This window comes from Pseudorasbora parva, chromosome 15 (genome assembly GCF_024679245.1).
Source record: "Pseudorasbora parva isolate DD20220531a chromosome 15, ASM2467924v1, whole genome shotgun sequence".
NCBI lineage: Eukaryota > Metazoa > Chordata > Actinopteri > Cypriniformes > Gobionidae > Pseudorasbora > Pseudorasbora parva.
The window spans coordinates 38904222-38922253 of NC_090186.1; the positions used below are offsets into that span (position 1 = coordinate 38904222).

General features: G+C 38.7%; 1 protein-coding gene across 9 annotated transcripts in view; it reads right to left on the reverse strand.

Annotated features, from left to right (window-relative positions):
* mark3b (MAP/microtubule affinity-regulating kinase 3b) overlaps positions 1-18032 on the reverse strand; it is a 107640-nt gene that overhangs the window by 15055 nt on the left and 74553 nt on the right. For all 9 annotated transcript variants that reach the window (XM_067418031.1, XM_067418036.1, XM_067418033.1 and 6 more), the window contains 7 exons: positions 14402-14467; positions 14213-14283; positions 9136-9192; positions 7624-7860; positions 7130-7249; positions 6209-6308; positions 953-1065 (listed from right to left, as the gene is read on the reverse strand). In XM_067418031.1, the coding sequence (XP_067274132.1) occupies positions 953-1065; positions 6209-6308; positions 7130-7249; positions 7624-7860; positions 9136-9192; positions 14213-14283; positions 14402-14467 (764 nt within the window). The remainder of the gene's footprint in view (positions 1-952; positions 1066-6208; positions 6309-7129; positions 7250-7623; positions 7861-9135; positions 9193-14212; positions 14284-14401; positions 14468-18032) is intronic.

Here is an 18032-nt window from a genome sequence, read left to right on the forward strand (position 1 = left end):
GGAGAGAATGTAATTCGCTAATCCAGCTTGATAAGAATAACCGGCGATATGGGTTTAGAATACCAATTGACATGCTGCAAGTCTAAAACATCCATAATCAGATGTCAAATATAGCCAGCTGTTTGATTATGGGCATAAACGCTGCAGCTCATTCTGTCCACTTAGGCAGGAAAGAGTTGTCTGACCAATATGACCTTCTTGGGTGGGTAATTCTAAAATCAATGACAACAAATTAATAATGGAGCACAGTGCAGCTAAGTGCTAACAATGAAAAAAAGGAATAGAAATTTCCATGACAGGCTGTATAGATAATGTCAAATAAATGAGGAAAAAATGGGTACATTTTGTGGCCAAAATCTCCAAATGTAAAGACTATAATTCTGCAAACAAAACTCCTGCATTACTTTCAAAGATTCCATCCAGATATCAAGTTATCCTCAGAAATACTCTGTAGTTGTTGAACAGTCTGTGATTGTGCCAAATTACCCTAAAGCATATCTTACTTAGCCACTCGACTATTCAAAAGTTTAAGGTTAGGAAGATTTATTCAGCAAGGATGCAATCAATTGATCAAAAGACAAACATTTTACAAAATACATTAAAAAAGTTTTTATTTTGAGCTTTTCTTAATCAAAGAATCCTTAATGCAGCATTGTTTCTTCAAAAATATCAGCACAGCATAGATAATGAGAAATGTGTCATGAGCACCAAATCAGCATATTAGAATGATTTCTGAAGGATTATATGACACTGAAGCCTAATGATTACATTTAAATTGTAATATTTTACAATCTTTCTGTTTTTATTGTATTTTTGATCAAATAAATGCAGCCTTGGTGATTTTTTTTTTTCAAAATGGTATTGTATGCTCTCATTTAGCATGCTACATTTTTAACCCCAACTGTGCAACCAAAGTCAAACCAAAAAGCCACTGTCATGTAAACTTACTCACCTCAGTGGACTTCCTGCCCAACAGCAGGTAGGTAGCCGTAATTTCATCATACTTCATCCTGGTTAGAGATTCGTGGATCTCCTCCCTTGAGTAACCCATTCCCACCATAATATCTGCAACAAACCATATTCAGACAGGTTATTACAGACAATTCAATGTAGGATACTGTAACCAGCTGGTAAAAAAATGAAAAATCTAATATATACAATACATATTGTTTTAAAGCAGCTTCACGGTAACAAAAAAAGAAGCAATCAACACATAACAATCAATGATGCAAACTTTACCAAACATGCGAAATTCAAATTCAGAGAGAATAGTGTCATTATTCAACTCAAGTCAGTTCTGTGTTGATTCAGTTCAGTTCAATAACTGTGTGAAGTTCATCAACTATATGAAACCAGTTAAATTCAACTAGAAGCACTTCTACAGATGATAATAGAGTTGTTATTTAGCTTGAGTCCGTTCAGTGTTGATTATATTTGGTTTAATAACATGATGTTGATGTTGCAAAATTTGTCAATTATGAAACTAATTTGATTCAGCTATAAAGCAGCTCTACAGTACACAGTCCTAATCCAGCACAATTCATGTTTTTGTTCTCATCTAATAGTGTCAGTGCAGTCAAATCGATAAATGCACTGTTACTGAATATTAAAGGTGCAGTGTATAAATTTTAGCTGGATCCTTTCAAAGCACAGAGAAGCTACGGTGGCCGGCACAGGACAAAAAGGTAGTTATCTGAGATAGCAAAGAGTAGCTAGCGCTCAGTAGAGCAGTTTTTCCGTTTAGGGCTACAGTAGAAAAGGGCACAAAATGGCAATTTCACTGTAAGAAGACCCGCAGTGTGTGTACAGAGAAATGCCTCATTTTAAGGTAATAAAAACATAGTTACAGTGAGGAAAATAAGTATTTGAACACCCTGCTATTTTGCAAGTTCTCCCACTAGGAAATCATGTAGGGGTCTGAAATTGTCATCGTAGGTGCATGTCCACTGTGAGAGACATAATCTCTCTTAAAACACAAAAAAATCCAGAAATCACAATATATGATTTTTTAAACTGTTTATTTGTATGATACACCTGCAAATGAGTATTTGAACACCTGTCTATCAGCTAGAATTCTGACCCTCAAACACCTGTTAGTCTGCCTTTAAAACGTCCACCTCCACTCCATTTATTATCCTAAATTAGATGCACCTGTTTGAGGTTGTTAGCTACATAAATACACCTGTCCACCCCATACAATCAGTAAGAGTCCAACTACTAACATGGCCAAGACCAAAGAGCTGCTTGGTGAAAAAAGGTCCACTGTTGGAGCAATCATTAGAAAATGGAAGAAGCTAAACATGACTGTCAATCTCCCTCGGACTGGCGCTCCATTCAAGATCTCACCTCGTGGGGTCTCAATGATCCTAATAAAGGTGAAAAATCTGCTCAGAACTACACAGGAGGAGCTGGTCAATGACCTGAAAAGAGCTGGGACCACCGTTTCCAAGGTTACTGTTGGTAATACACTAAGACATCATGGTTTGAAATCATGCAGGGCACCAAAGGTTCCCCTGCTTAACCCAGCACATGTCCAGGTCCGTCTTAAGTTTGCCAATGACCATTTGGATGATCCAGAGGAGTCATGGGAGAAAGTCATGTGGTCAGATGAGACCAAAATAGAACTTTTTGGTCATAATTCCACTAAACGTGTTCGGAGGAAGAAGAATGATGAGTACCATCCCAAGAACACCAATCCCTACTGTAAAGCATGGGGGTGGTAGCATCATGCTTTGGGGGTGTTTTTCTGCGCATGGCACAGGGTGACTGCACTGTATTAAGGAGAGGATGACTGGGGCAATGTATTGCTATATTTTGGGAACAACCTCCTTCCCTCAGTTAGAGCATTGAAGATGGGTTGAGGCTGGGTCTTCCAACATGACAATGACCCGAAGCACACAATGTCTCTGTGTCAAAAAGAAGCATATCAAGGTTCTGGGGTGACCTAGCCAATCTCCAGACCTAAACCCAATAAAGATTCTTTGGAGGGAGCTTAAACTCTGTGTTTCTTAGCACCAGGCCAGAAACCTGACTGATCTAGAGAAGATGTGTGTGGAGGAGTGGGCCAAAATCCCTCCTGCAGTGTGTGCTAACCTGGTGAAAAACTACAGGAAACGTTTGACCTCAGTAATTGCAAACAAAGGCTACTGTACCAATTATTAATATTGATTTTTTTCAGGTGTTCAAATTCTTATTTGCAGCTGTATCAAACAAATAAATAGTTTTAAAAAATCATACATTGCGATTTCTGGATTTTGTTTTTTGATTATGTCTCTCACAGTGGACATGCACCTACGATGACAATTTCAGACCCCTCCATGATTTCCAAGTGGGAGAACTTGCAAAATAGCAGGGTGTTCAAATACTTATTTTCCTCACTGTATGTATATTATATTCAATCAATCAATCAATCAATCAATCAATCAACTTTATTTATATAGCGCTTTTACAATCACAATTGTGTCAAAGCAGCTTCACAGTGTCAAACAGGATAATATTGCGACAAAATTAGATTTGGCTGTACAGTCGTACTGGAGAAAACAGTGATGTTATCAGCTTATTTTAATTTATCATAGAGCGACAATGTTGGCAGATCAGTATTATAGTTTATAGAATTAAACAAGACCTAATTCATACATTTTATTTGTATAATAAGTTGAATAACTTGAATCATATTTTTAGTGTCCCCAACTGAGCAAGCCAAGCCAAAGGCGACAGTGGCAAGGAACCAAAACTCCATCAGGGCGTGATGGAGAAAAATAAACCTTGGGAGAAACCAGACTCAGTCGGGGTGCCAGTTCTCCTCTGGCCTATTAACACACTGTGTAAGATTATTATTCTGGCAACCTTACAGGTCGGAAATAATATTAGATCGGATTATATTGATTATATTCAATTGATTATATTGAATTTCTGTTAACAGATCCTCATGAATACTACACACTGCAACTTTAAGAGCCTTTTAAACACAACCAAGTAAGCCAAAGGTGGCAGTGGCAAGTAGGGATGTCACAAGTACTGGTACGTCGGTACCATGTCAGTCCTGAAATTTTAACCCTCAGTGCCAATGCCGTCATAGTTTCATGGGCCAGACTAAATGTGGCGGCCTCGGCTCAATTGACCGGTTCCTGAACTGGCGCTAAATGCTGTTAGGGACACAGAACTAGGCCTCAGAGATCAATTGAGTGTTTGAAAGGCAGACAGGCCTGCAGCAGCAGTGGAAAGAACAGGGCCCGTCTGACCTCAGCTACCATCGACCCCTGCACTCTGCTGAAACACCACCACTATCAGCGTCACGTTGATCAGAGCATGCCAGACTTACAGCTTCCTCTGAGCAAAAAAACTGGCTGCTTGTAAGACAATATCTCCCTTGATTGCACTCGTGAATCATAAAGTGTATTTTCTATCAGCTAAAAACAAAAAGTAAGCAAGTACACAAACGCTTGCATTACTGTGGCGGAAACAAAACTCTGTACTCAAGGGGGTAATAGAGTTGCCTTCAAATGTGCAATTAAACTGGACATTGCTTTTCAGGTTAGTTTTTTTTAATTAAAAGAAAATTATATTTTTATTCAGTAAGGATGCATTAAACAGATAAAAAGTAACAGTAAAGACAAATGTTGAAAAAGCAGTATATTTCAAATAAATTATATTCTTTTGAACTTTCTATTCATCAGAGAATCCTGAAAAAAGGATCACATTTATATGATCACAAATATTAAAGCTGCACAACAACAAAAGCGTAGTTTGAAACAAAGACGTAGTTTGATGACGGCAAGTTTGAGATTAGAATCTTGGGACATGTGGTCTTCACCTCACAGCCGGTGGAAAAGAATCGGGATAGGCCTCATGCTCATGGATGTGATTATTAACGTTACTGTGTAGTATGAAGCAGAGTGTTGAGGAGCTGAGCACGGCCACTGGAGCGATTGTTAATGAGATAACACCGCTCGCGAGCAGCAGGACTTTTATTATGACGGGACACAGCACTTTCGGTCATGAGTATGAGGTAACGCAGCTCTGTTTATCATATTAGATACATTTAAGTGTGTTTAAAATGATGTTATGACGTTATTCTTTGTGCTTCCTCAGCGGCTGCTATGACACTTGCTGCACACTGTTAAAAGTAAAGCGTTTCTGCAAAATAAAACCGGAAACAGAGGGTAACGCAGATATGACGCATTTGACAGGCAACGCCTTCAGACGTCCCGGGTCCTTGGTTAAAATGTCAATAAAATAGCTAATAAAATAGCAAACAAATTGTTGGAAAATTTTGGGATATTGTAAGAACTCAACCGAACAAAATATATAACACTGGCCTAGTGGTTTTTGGATATTTTACTGCAAAAATACTACATAGTGCAACTTTAAGTGGCACAACTGTTTTCAACATTGATAATAATCAGAACTGGCACAGAACTGGCACAGCAAATCAGCACATTAGAATGATTTCTGAAGGATCACATGATACTGAGGACTGGATTATGATGTATAATGCTGAAAATTCAGCTTTACATCACAAGAATAAATTACTTTTTTTAAATATATTAAAATAAAAAGCATTTATTTTCAATTGTAATAATATTACAGATTTTTTGATCAAATAAATGCAGGCTTGGTAAGCATAAGAGGCTTCTTTTAAAAATGTTGAACCATAGTGTAGCTAAACATGTAACTTACTGAGCAAAAGTCTTTTTAAACTGCTGACAGTATTTGACCTGATGTAGAAAACTTACGGTAGAGAAAGATAACTTTTAATCTAACAGAATTCAATGCAGGAAATCAATAAGCTAGGAGAGTTTACATTTGCATACTTCTGTTGAGTATGTCTCATATCTTAAACTAATGACCCTTTCCCTCCTTTCTGGAAAAAAACAAGAAAAAAACAAAAAAACAAGGGAAGTTTCACACCACGAGTTCGGCTTTGTAATTCACAAACAATATTGCTGAAACTGCATTCAGGAACATGTGATCATCAGCAACTTGTAACCATAGAAGAGCAGTATGAACTCATTACTGGCACAATCACCCTGAAGCGACAGAATCATCTTAAAATAAAGCTTTTGATTTATGTATGTCAAGTTAAAAAATATAAATACAATAAAAATGTATCTAACACATTTCGATATTTGGACAAAAGGCCCCTGTCTTAACGTATTAATCTTATTTTCTACAAAAAATAGCATTGAAGGGTGTTAGGATTTCATACCAATTCTCTTCTGATCCGAGATGTCGAGCTCCGGCTCCACAAACGGCTTGAGCTCGTCCTCCTCACAGCCAGCGTTGATCCATCGATCCTTCATGATTTGCTGAAACAGACATACACAGGGCTGTGTGAGAGGTTCTGCATTAATATGCATGATTATGCAGGAAACCAAATACATGTTTTAAAGTGGGTCAACTGGAAGATTCTTGACACAAAAAAAACAATCTGCTCCCTAAAGGTGGAAACACGGCTGTCCAAAGCAACTATGAATCGATGACAAATTTAAATCTGAATTTAGATCCAAGGATACATAAATATAGATGTATAAGTATAATTCCTGGTCAGTTTTCATCACTTTTCATCATAATAAAGCAATAATGTGTCCTATATGTAAGCCACACAACTATCAGGGAGTGCACAGTGACGTCTCTAAAATCCTCAATTATTCATTAGTGGACGTCATTTCGTTCTGAGTTTCCTGTAATAGACCTGTGATTCTGCATGTGCATCACTGACCCTAAAGTGAACTGCAAATCACCTAAACTTACAGCCCTCAAACACTGGGGGCGCTGTTTCCCAGGGCCACTTTCTATTCATCAAAGAATAGAATGCTGAAAAGATTTATGCGTTTAATATTCCAGAAAATGTATACGTTTCTGGAGCAGAACATCAGCATATTAGAATGATCACGTGACGCTGAAGACTAGAGTAATGCTGCTGAAAATTCAGCTTTGCCCACACAGAAATAAATTACATTTTAATAATATATTGAAATGGATAGTTTTTATTGTTTTGTATATAATTTCATCATATGTATTGTAAAATAAAGTAAAACTGTTAAATAACAGGCCTATATTTATATTTAGTTTCACTTCATGTGTATAAAGTGCCATGTATATTTACAGGTTTACCACATTCTCTCACCTCGAGTGTGCCCCGTTTCACAGGGTTCAGCACCAGGAAGCGTTTCAGGAGGTTCTCACAATCAGTCGACATGTAAAAGGGAATTCGATATTTTCCTCTCAACACACGCTCACGAAGTTCCTTTAGGTAAAAAGATAATTTTAGGTGTAAAAGTCAAATAGACTATAGTTACACTTGTGACTGCATCATGACAGCATGTTTACTAGGAGTCATTATTAAACTACGTTTAGTTTTTATTGACCTTTTCTGCAATCGCATAAACGTAATGAATCATGAAAGGTTGCATGATGCAATGATTTAACTATTCCCCTTTGCATTGTGCTTAAAACCACTATAATGCATAACCTCTTATGGCTTAAATGCTTTAACAAATCACTGATTTCATGCAGCATTTTTCATGAGTCACTTCACAAATCCACAGGCTTCTCAGTAGTGTGATTCTCTGTGAAGGTTTGCGAGGGCAAAAGTGACCTTTCAGGGCTGAGCACACTAACCTTTAGATTCTGTCCATCAAAGGGCAGAGATCCACTGACCAATGTGTAGAGAATGACCCCCAGACTCCACACATCCACCTCCGGCCCGTCATACTTTTTGCCCTGGAAAAGCTCAGGGGCCGCATACGGCGGGCTGCCGCAAAACGTGTCTAGTTTGTTCCCAATAGTGAATTCATTACTGAAACCGAAGTCTGCGATCTTAATGTTCATATCTGCATCCAGCAGTAGGTTTTCTGCCTGCATGAGAGAGCGAGAGAAAGAGTGAGAAGGAGAGATTTTAGAGCCATTAAAATAATTTTAAATGAGTAAATTTAATTATTGTAGTATTATTAAATAAAATTTTTGATATATTATATATATACAGTATACACACACACACACATATTGCCTTTAACAAGGAAGGAATGAAGGAAGGAAGGAAGGAAGGAAGGAAGGAAGGAAGGAAGGGAGGGAGGGAGGGAGGGAGGGAGGGAGGGAGGGAGGGAGGAAGGAAGGAAGGAAGGAAGGAAGGAAGGAAGGAAGGAAGGAAGGAAGGAAGGAAGGAAGGAAGGAAGGAAGGAAGGAAGGAAGGAAGGAAGGAAGGAAGGAAGGAAGGAAGGAAGGAAGGAAGGAAGGAGGGAGGGAGGGAGGGAGGGAGGGAGGGAGGGAGGGAGGGAGGGAAGGAAGGAAGGAAGGAAGGAAGGAAGGAAGGAAGGAAGGAAGGAAGGAAGGAAGGAAGGAAGGAAGGAAGGGAAGGAAAGGAGGGAGGGAGGGAGGGAGGGAGGGAGGGAGGGAGGGAGGGAGGGAGGGAGGGAGGAAGGAAGGAAGGAAGGAAGGAAGGAAGGAAGGAAGGAAGGAAGGAAGGAAGGAAGGAAGGAAGGAAGGAAGGAAGGAAGAAGGAAAGAATTTTAGCTTAAAATGTGACCTGTGATTCTTTGTTATGAGAAACACCAATAAATGTTCAAATCTGTGCTTATTTCCAGGTTTAAATTTCATTTTGAATCACTGTACACATAACATAAATGTAATTTCTTTAATGCCACTAACCTACATTAACGCAGACAGGTACAGAGAGTGAAAGTGACAGCACACACACACACACAACACAGAAAGAGCCACACTTCCACCTGGCCTCCTTCACGCGAGTCATACACACTCTTCACTGACACTGGCCTCATGCATCATTTACAGAGCATCAGTCTGGAAACAAAGTGTGTAATGGAGCATGAAGACTTGAGGGGTATGTGTGTGTGTGTGTGTGTGTGTGTGTGTGTGTGTGTGTGTGTGTGTGTGTGTGTGTGTGTGTGTGTATGTGTGTGTGTGTGGGGTGGGGTGGGGGACTGCCGGATCTGCAGGGGTTCTTGCTCATGTTCTGTCCTGCTCAGACATGGCTGCTAATTGATTCGATTCAAAAGGAGCATCATCGTGCGTGACTTTTTTGACAGCATTGTAGAGCTGGAAAAATATGTAAACCTATGATTTCAGACTTTTCATTTGCCGAAATATGACACAGTAACACACAAGTGACCTTACCTTGAGATCTCGGTGGACAATGTGTTTTTGATGGCAATACTGAACCGCTGAAACAATCTGAAAAAGAAAAGGAGACAAAGGAGTTTTAGAATGTGGAGAGAGAGGCTGATTGGATGACAGACAGGGTGTGGTGGAACAGCCAATGCGCCACATTAACTGGCATCATCGCTTTTTCCCAGAATGCCATTGATTGGACAGGGGAGCGTGTGCTGTGGGTTCTGACACATGGTCCAGGATGATGAATGAGGAGGAGAGAGGCTGAAACTGACTGCTCAGCTGCACGCCTGGCGCTTCACAATCTGGGTGTGAGATTGAGAGTCCTCATTTCTTCTTAAAGGGGTGGTTGCATGCGATTTCAGTTTTTTTAAACTTTAGTTAGTGTTTAATGTTGCTGCTTGAGCATAAACAGTTTCTGCAAAGTTACAGAGCTGAAAGTTCAATGCAAACAGAGATATTGTCTTTTAACGTTACGCCAGTTTATTGCCTACAAAAAACAGCCGGTTTGGACTACAACAAGCTTCTTCCTGGGTTGGTGACATCATAAACCCTTGCTATTAACAGAAACACTGCCCCAGATGCCCCAAACACCGCCACTTCTGCCCATAATGGTAAGGGGCGTGGCGTCTCCGGACAACCTGTGCTTGGCACTTCAGCCAATAAAAATACATGAAACTACATTTGGCCATCTAACCAATCTAAGACCATTGTGTTTTTCAGAGGGATGGGCTTCATAGAAGCAGGAAGCAAACAAGGCCGTTCAAAGGACAGTGGAGACAGCGGTGTCGAATAAAGGTTGAATATAAGAAAAATAAGGCGTTAAAAAAGAACAATGTTATACTGCGCCCCATAAACACAACCAGGCCTAGTAAAACACCACAGAACCACCCCTTTAAATACAGCATCAAATCAAAATTTAACATACACTATCATTTAAGTTTGGGGTCAGTGATTTAAAAAAAAAAAGTATACTTTTATTCAGCAAGAAATTATTAAATGAATCAAAAATTACAGCAAAGATTTATAGTCTCTGTTTACACTTGGTATTAAAGGGGTCATATAATGCCCCTTTTTACAACAAAACTCTGATGTTCCCAGAATGTGTATGTGAAGTTTTAGCTCAAAATACAGCACAGAATTGTATTTTATATCAAGTTAAAATTGCCACATGGACACACACACACACCGTTTTTGCCTTTAATAGCAAATGAGCTGCTGCCCCTTTAGGAAGAGGGCGGAGTTTCAAGAGCTGATGCTCCGGCATTACGGCAACAAAAAAAACAGGACAATCTCAAGCACTGAAAATGTCAGAAACACTGTTCAGCCTTATATGTTTGAACCGGATTCGTACAGTGATGGAGAGACTAAAGAAGAAGTGACAAAACGTAGAATGAATCAGGACATTTCTGAATGATTAATTGATGAATATATGTATAGTTAATGTCGCGTTAACAAGTCATCGATTAGCATGTTCCGTCATGATAATCTATAAATCGCTGTAGAGCCGCTCGTGGGGGAACTGTAGTAAGATGCCTACAGAGACAGAGAATATCTGCTGCACATAGCACATGTATTAGTTTAAGTTTAACTACAGTTATAACTCTATAAGTCTATGCTGACAGGGCAGTTACCGGCTGTGGGCGGGGCTTCTCTCTTAAATTATGTCATTGTGGGGGGAATCTGAATTGGCTTATTTGAAGAGACTACTTTTGATTTATGGGAATAATAAGAAAACGAGTGGATAGATTTAGACTATTATAGCCTGGTTGTTCTCAAACAATGTGGACACACCTTACAAAGGTGAATTTAAGATGCATTTTGGTCGGCTCACAAGTGGACGATGCTAAATACAAGCGTAAACGGGTATAAAACGTTTTGAGCTTGTCCACTTCCAGTTAGTTGAAAATAAATTAGACTGGATTGTTTTCATATTATAAACGCTCGTGTTGTCTAATGTGTGTGAACAGCCACATAAAACCGCCTGCTCTCTGCCTACTGACTTAATGCATAAACATTATGGGAAGAGCACTTGCCAGTGAGGATTTTAACTTTGTTGGCTGGAGACCCAGGTTTAGTTTGAAGATGAAAATATGCCAAGCACAATGTTCTGTCACAATTGCTGACTTCTAACACACACTCGCGCACAGCATTCAGTGTGATCTTGCGGCTGTCAGAGCAGAATCTAAAGCTGATGCTCTCTGTATGTTTTTCTGTCGTCTCCGGGCGCGTTCATGTGTAAATTGCTCTGAAAGATCCATGATCCATACATTCAACCCGCCCATTAACACCCCCCCCCCCCCGTATTAACAGATTAAACCCCAGGTGTAAATGGGAATTTATTTTCCTCATCCACTTGTGATCTGATCGATCAAAACGCATCTTAAAACCAGGTGTAAACAGGGCCATAATGTTACAAAAGATTTCCATTTCAAACAAATGCTGTTCTTTTGAACAAAGAACCCTGAATATATGGAAATTTGAAGAAGTCGTTTTTTATATTGTCTAATGCTCCTAATTTTAAGCTCATTATCCTTGTGTTTTTCTCTTCTCATTCTCCAATGCACAACATTATCGATACCGTTTAATATTCATGCAGCTCAGTCTGTGGATAGTGTCCCAGACATCAGATAGAGGGACATATTTCCATTTCTTTCTCTGGCTGGTGGAAGAATCTGTTAATTTTTCTGCTCCGCTCAGAAATCTCAGCGGTGCTTCATGCCTGACCCAGATAAGCAGTCTCCACAGCAGCAGAGGGCTCAGACGGAGGATGAGAGAGCGGGAGGGAGGGAGCCAGAGGGAGACCCCATCGCTATGACTACAGATGTCTGCATCAGCTGCGGGCTAACCCACCACACCCGTCCATTAGGCCGATGGGTCGCAGTGGGCAGAAGGGAGGCTGAAAGGGGTCTTGGGGTAATTAAAAGGAGTAAATGATTCTGTCTCATTAGCGCTCTCTCACTGCACTAAACACCTGGAGGTGTTTTTGTTGATGGCACATTTGAGTAAATGCTAAAGTAAAAGCTTGCAGTTACCGATTTCACTTTATGTATTTATCAACAATGATTTTTTGTTTGTTTTTTGTATTATTTATTTCACAACCTAACGTTTATAGGATTATTAAGATAAAGTAGCTTTTGGCTGGTCAAGTCATCTTAATTCTACAACATGACCACCTTTATGTAGAGCAATATAAATAATCAAATCATTTTACATGTTAAATAGTTTTTATTTGTTTTAAAAAATATTTAGTGCTGTCAATCGATCAAAAAAATTGGCTAATAATCACACATTTTTCTGTAATTAATCTAGATTAATCACACCTAAAAACCCTGTTTTTATAATGTAATCATTTCCCATTGAATCTACAAATCATTACAGAAACAACATAAATGCAGTATATTTTAAATATTTGTTTAATGGCATTTTTATGAAAGAAGGTCATTATCACTGATACCAATGCCAATTACATTTAGCCATTAATTACAGCCATTAAACATTACAGTCTAATTGAAAGCTATCAATTTTAACATTTATTTGGCTTTACAAAATTATAACAACTTATAATTTAAGTGAACTTTAAGGAACAAAAAGTTGAATAAGCCCTATTTCTAAAAATGGTGGAGTGTTCCTTTAAAACAATAAATCCATTATAATAAATGCCACATTTACCTGTTCCCTTCAATATATCCTTGCTCAATTGTTTCTATTGGCCCTGCCAGAACAGTTTCAATTGCCCTGTTAAATCATGAAGTTATTGTTTTCATTGTTTTTGACCTATGTAATCTTATAAACAGTGCTTTAAGATTTTCAGGTAGCTCTAACAAGAAGGAAATATGCAGAAATGTAATAAAATAATCAAACATTACCACCTTCACGTTATAAATTACACATTAAATATAGATGAATTATTATTAAAGCTACTGAAGTTAATTAGTCAATACAAGTGAGTGATTTTTTTTGTTTTGTTCTTTGTTTAATGACTGAAATCACAGCGGGTCTAGGCTGCTGTCACTAAGATCTGAAGCACGTGACACGGATCTGACAAGCATCCCAATTTTCTCACAACTCTTTACTGCATCATTTAACGGCTTCTTTATGACTTCAGCGAATTGAAGACTTCAATTAACTAAATGTTCATTCAAGCGCTGTCTAAAAGTAGATTTCTGTGTGCACGAGAGTCACACAGAGAGAAGATTCACAGACGGGCCAGTATTTCACCGTTCTCTTTGGTGTCTTGTTGCACTTGAAGGGTTTAAAAGCATTGGCATGGACAAGAGCATGGTCAAATAATGTAACGCGCAATACTAGCATACTGCTTACTACACTATATGTAATACTGCATAAACATTAACAAATAGCGTATGAAACAGAAAATGTGAATTAAATATATTTAATGCTATGTTAAAAAAGTAACTTTTTGTTTTGTTTTTGAGGTCTCCTAAAACAGGTTTACACGCATCAAAGGTCAAAAAACACTTTCATTTTCTCATAATATACGTTACACATCGCCTAATTTCTCAAGGAGTGTGAAACAATTTGCTTGAAGAGTCAATCGCTCTAAACCCCTCTTTTCCATGGCGCAGTCTGTTGTGATTGGTCTACCTCAGCACGTCAGTAACAAGACGTCCATTACCATTACTGAATTTTAGATCCGGAGGCTTAATCATTACTTGAATACGCAGTGATGTGAACAGAAACAATGTCCTCATTCTTTTTTTAAATTCAAAGTGGATTTGCCATTTCAAACACTCCCAAATTCTGAGATTCTGACACTACGGTGATGTCAGCCAATTCGTTTTGATAAGGATTTGTGGTTTTCCACACGTGATTCTTAGTTGTTGATATTTATAGACATTTAGTTTTTGACCTCAAACCAAAAGTTGTGTATATGGGCCACATTCGGCCCACTGGGAGACCCTTCACGCAGCTGCCACAGGATCAACCGCCAGTCACACAAGCGTCAACCAATGGCAGCGCACAGCTTGCAATGGCAACCAGAAGCCGTGTGAATGGACAAGGCGGCCCGGGTGAGAGTAAGAGGGCGGGACAGGGCTGTATCGAGCACACTGCAGTACTGTACCTGTCTAAATTTAGCTCTGGCCTCCTTCTCCTTCATGCGTCCATGTGCTACGAGGTAGTCAAACACCTCCCCTATGGAGAAAAGAGATGCACATTCTCAGTTTCATATGCTTCATTAAGTAGAATTACAGGCATGTTTGCACAAGATTACATAACATAAGAAGCGTCACACTGGCTTCATCAAACTCACCACCACTGGCGTACTCCATCACCAGATAAAGTGTCTTGTCTGTTTCTATGACCTCAAAGAGTTTTACTGTAGAAAGAGACAGATAAAGAGGCATTTTAAAATCAGTGATCATTATCCTGCTGGTTTTATTGACCAATATGACAGCTCTCTGTTATTGTGGATGCAGCGCAGCACAAAACAGATGTAAAAGTCTTAATGATGCTCGCTCGCTCGCGCTCTCTCTCTCTCACACACACACTCACTCACTCACTCTCTCACACACACTCACTCTCTCACACTCACTCACTCACTCACTCACTCACTCACTCACTCACTCACTCACTCACTCACTCACTCACTCACTCACTCACTCACTCACTCACTCACTCACTCACTCACTCACTCACTCACTCACTCACTCACTCACTCACACATACTGTACAAACTAAAAACTATCCCCTCACACTAACCCTACCTCTACACCTACCCATCACAAAACTTTATGCATTTTTCCATAGGCGTAATGGATTTTACACTGTACATTCTATCCCCCTACACCTCCTCTGCCCCTAAAACTACCCATCACAGGAAACATTCTGCATTTTTAATTAAAAAAAAAACATAATTTAATATGTTTATAAATCCATTTACATTGTGGGGACTGCTGGCTTTTTTTGTGGAAACATAAATAAATAGGAAGTTCAAAACTTTTTATTTTGCTTTTCAATGGTCATGTTCGTTCATAATAAATAAACTAATGTTCTTTTATACAGATTACATTGTTATTATAGAAATGTATATAAACCTACATTAATAAATGCAGTAAAACACTAAAAAACTAATTAAATGAACTTTATTCTTTTGATTTTAGGTTGGAATATAACCTGGACATTCCTCTCTAAAACATAGTATTTTCTAAAACCCTTTAATTCAACATTTTAAATCACCATTTCTCCAGCTGTACTCTTGTAGCATCTAAATGAGCTGAAATATAATTCAGTTCACACTGTGCCTGCAGAGCTCTTCCCTGTTGACCTACAACTGCACACACATACCATTTCTCCAGGAAAACGTTACTGTAACTGAACGCTGTTTGAAATGTGAGTGATGGGCCAGGTTTAAGTAACAGAACCCGACTACATACAACAAACATGTTCTCCCTACACACACACACACACTAAATTTAGTAACACCGTAAATGCCAGCGAAGACAGAACTCTGCTTCTGTGACAGCGATGATTGAGTTCCTTAACACAAACACACACTAAAGCTTTAGTGATCTGGGAACAAAAATTAATCTGTGCTGAAAATAGGTCACCATAAATCTTTCAGGTTATTTACTCATCCTGATGTCATTCCAAAACCTTTTCCTCAATGGAACTGCGAATGACATAATAGGGTTGATCCCTCTTGAAATGCGTAAGTATTTGTATATGTGATGTACTGTGCTGTGGTGTATTAAAATGAGGAGGCAAAGTTTTATATCTCAAATGTAAATATATGTCCCTGTTAGACTTAATTTTCCTGGTCAAATGAACACTACATAAAAAAAGAGAGACTAAATACAATTAAATCATAACTATAAGTATAACTATGTGATATTCAATTCATTAAAACCAAATATAATTTATTGAAGTTTGTTAGTTAGTTCATTAATTTAGTTAGTAAGTTCTATGCATTTCTACATTTATTCCAAAATAATAACCAAACAATTTAAACAATATTTGTGAACTGCTGTTCAGCTTTTCTAGGCGCTGATCATGGCCTATAGAGGGCGCAGCAAAATAAGAAACCTTTGTAGTCACTTTTACCAAGGGGGTAATCTAGCACTCGGAAAGCGTTCCACCCATAGGGGCGGCCATTGCTAACCAAACCATCACCTGCTGTTAGCATCCCATTGACTCCCATTCATTTTTGAGTCACTTTGACAGTGAATAACTTTACATCTGAGGCGTTTAAAGACTCCACTTGTCCATTGTTTATTTATAAAGAAACACGACAATGCATAAAAGGCTCCGTTACCTTGTATCTTACACTATCACCACGTAGAAGCTGTTTTTGTAAAAATAGGCTAACGACTGCGTCATAACCAACGCGACTCTGTCGCACAGTTGAGAAATTACCGTATAGACAGGAGGAGACGCTCAGAATCAATCTTTTACTGTCTATGAGGCAGTCGGGAGGACGTGGAAAAAGTCTGATAAAGTCAAGGGAGAAGAATGGGGAGAAGCCGACAGTGAGCCAAAAGCAACGGGAGAAAATATTTAAACAACGTGATTCAGATTTCACTTTCCACAACTACTAGAAGACCTACAACTGTCAGACAGGAGGCTCACGTCACATCTACGTCGTCAAGCTCAGCCTGAGCCTGCGCAGACCGCTCAGCCATCAGGAAGTGAGTGCCTCTTAATTGACCTCATTTTCCGCCGTTGAAGTCTATGGGAACGCTCTGTCCATTTCTTTTACTGTCTTTGGCTTTTACGCTCCGTTTCCAAAATGACAAACAAATGCATACTCCAAGAGCGCTCCACAAGACATGTTTCATTATACCATCTGGATGATATTGTTTAGGTGATTTCACGTTTTACACCCATTCATTCTCAATTACTCCCCATCACACACACCGCTCACTTTAGTGGGTCTGTTAAAAGTCAATGGGCTCAGGGAGGCAAGAGAGACACGGCATATCGCTGTGTGAAATGGAGAATTAATGGATTTCCAAATATTTTTGCATCATATCAAAGTTTGCATTAACGTAATTCACCTCGTGGCTGGTTGGTTTGGATCATGGCTAATTATTCTGTTTAATAAAGATTTTTCAGGAATTCCAATGTGAAAATGAGTGGAAAATTACTTCTGAAACCAAGGCTGCTGAAAAAGTTGCACTGTTGGCATAAGTAAGTGAATAAAGACTTTATGTTCAACTTTTTCTCACAAAAACTATCAAATAGCTTCCGGAAGCTATGTAAAGGGTTAGTTCACCCAAAAATTAAATTGATGTCATTAATGACTCACCCTCTCCGTTCATCTACGGAACACAGTTTAAGATATTTTATATTTAGTAGAGAGCTTTTCCATTCCTTCATGAAAGTAAATGCACACTATACTGTCATTGTCCCGAAAGGAAATAAAAACATCATCAGAGTAGTCCATATGTGACATCAGTTGGTTAATTAGAATCTCTTGAAGCATCAAAAATACATTTTGGTCCAAAAATCACAAAAACTACGACTTTATTCAGTATTGTCTTCTCTTCCGCGTTTGTTTTCAAACCTCAAATAAAGATTCAAATGGTTAAGAAACAGCGGATTGATTCATGATTCGCGTGTCAAACTGCCAAACTGCTGAAATCATGTGACATTGGCGATCCGAATCATGATATTTAGGACTAAATATTAAATATCTTAAACTGTGTTCTGAAGATGAACGGAGGTCTTACGGGTCTGGAACGACATTAGGGTGAGTCATTAATGACATCAGTTTCAATTTTGTGTGAACTAACCCTTTAATATATATATATTTTTTAAAGTATGGTCAACTTTTATGGGAGTTTTTCTTTTGGACCTTGACAGACATGATTGATAGATTACAAGAATTGCATAACGATTCTTCAAATATGTCTACAGAAATGTTCCAACTGACCAAAAATAAC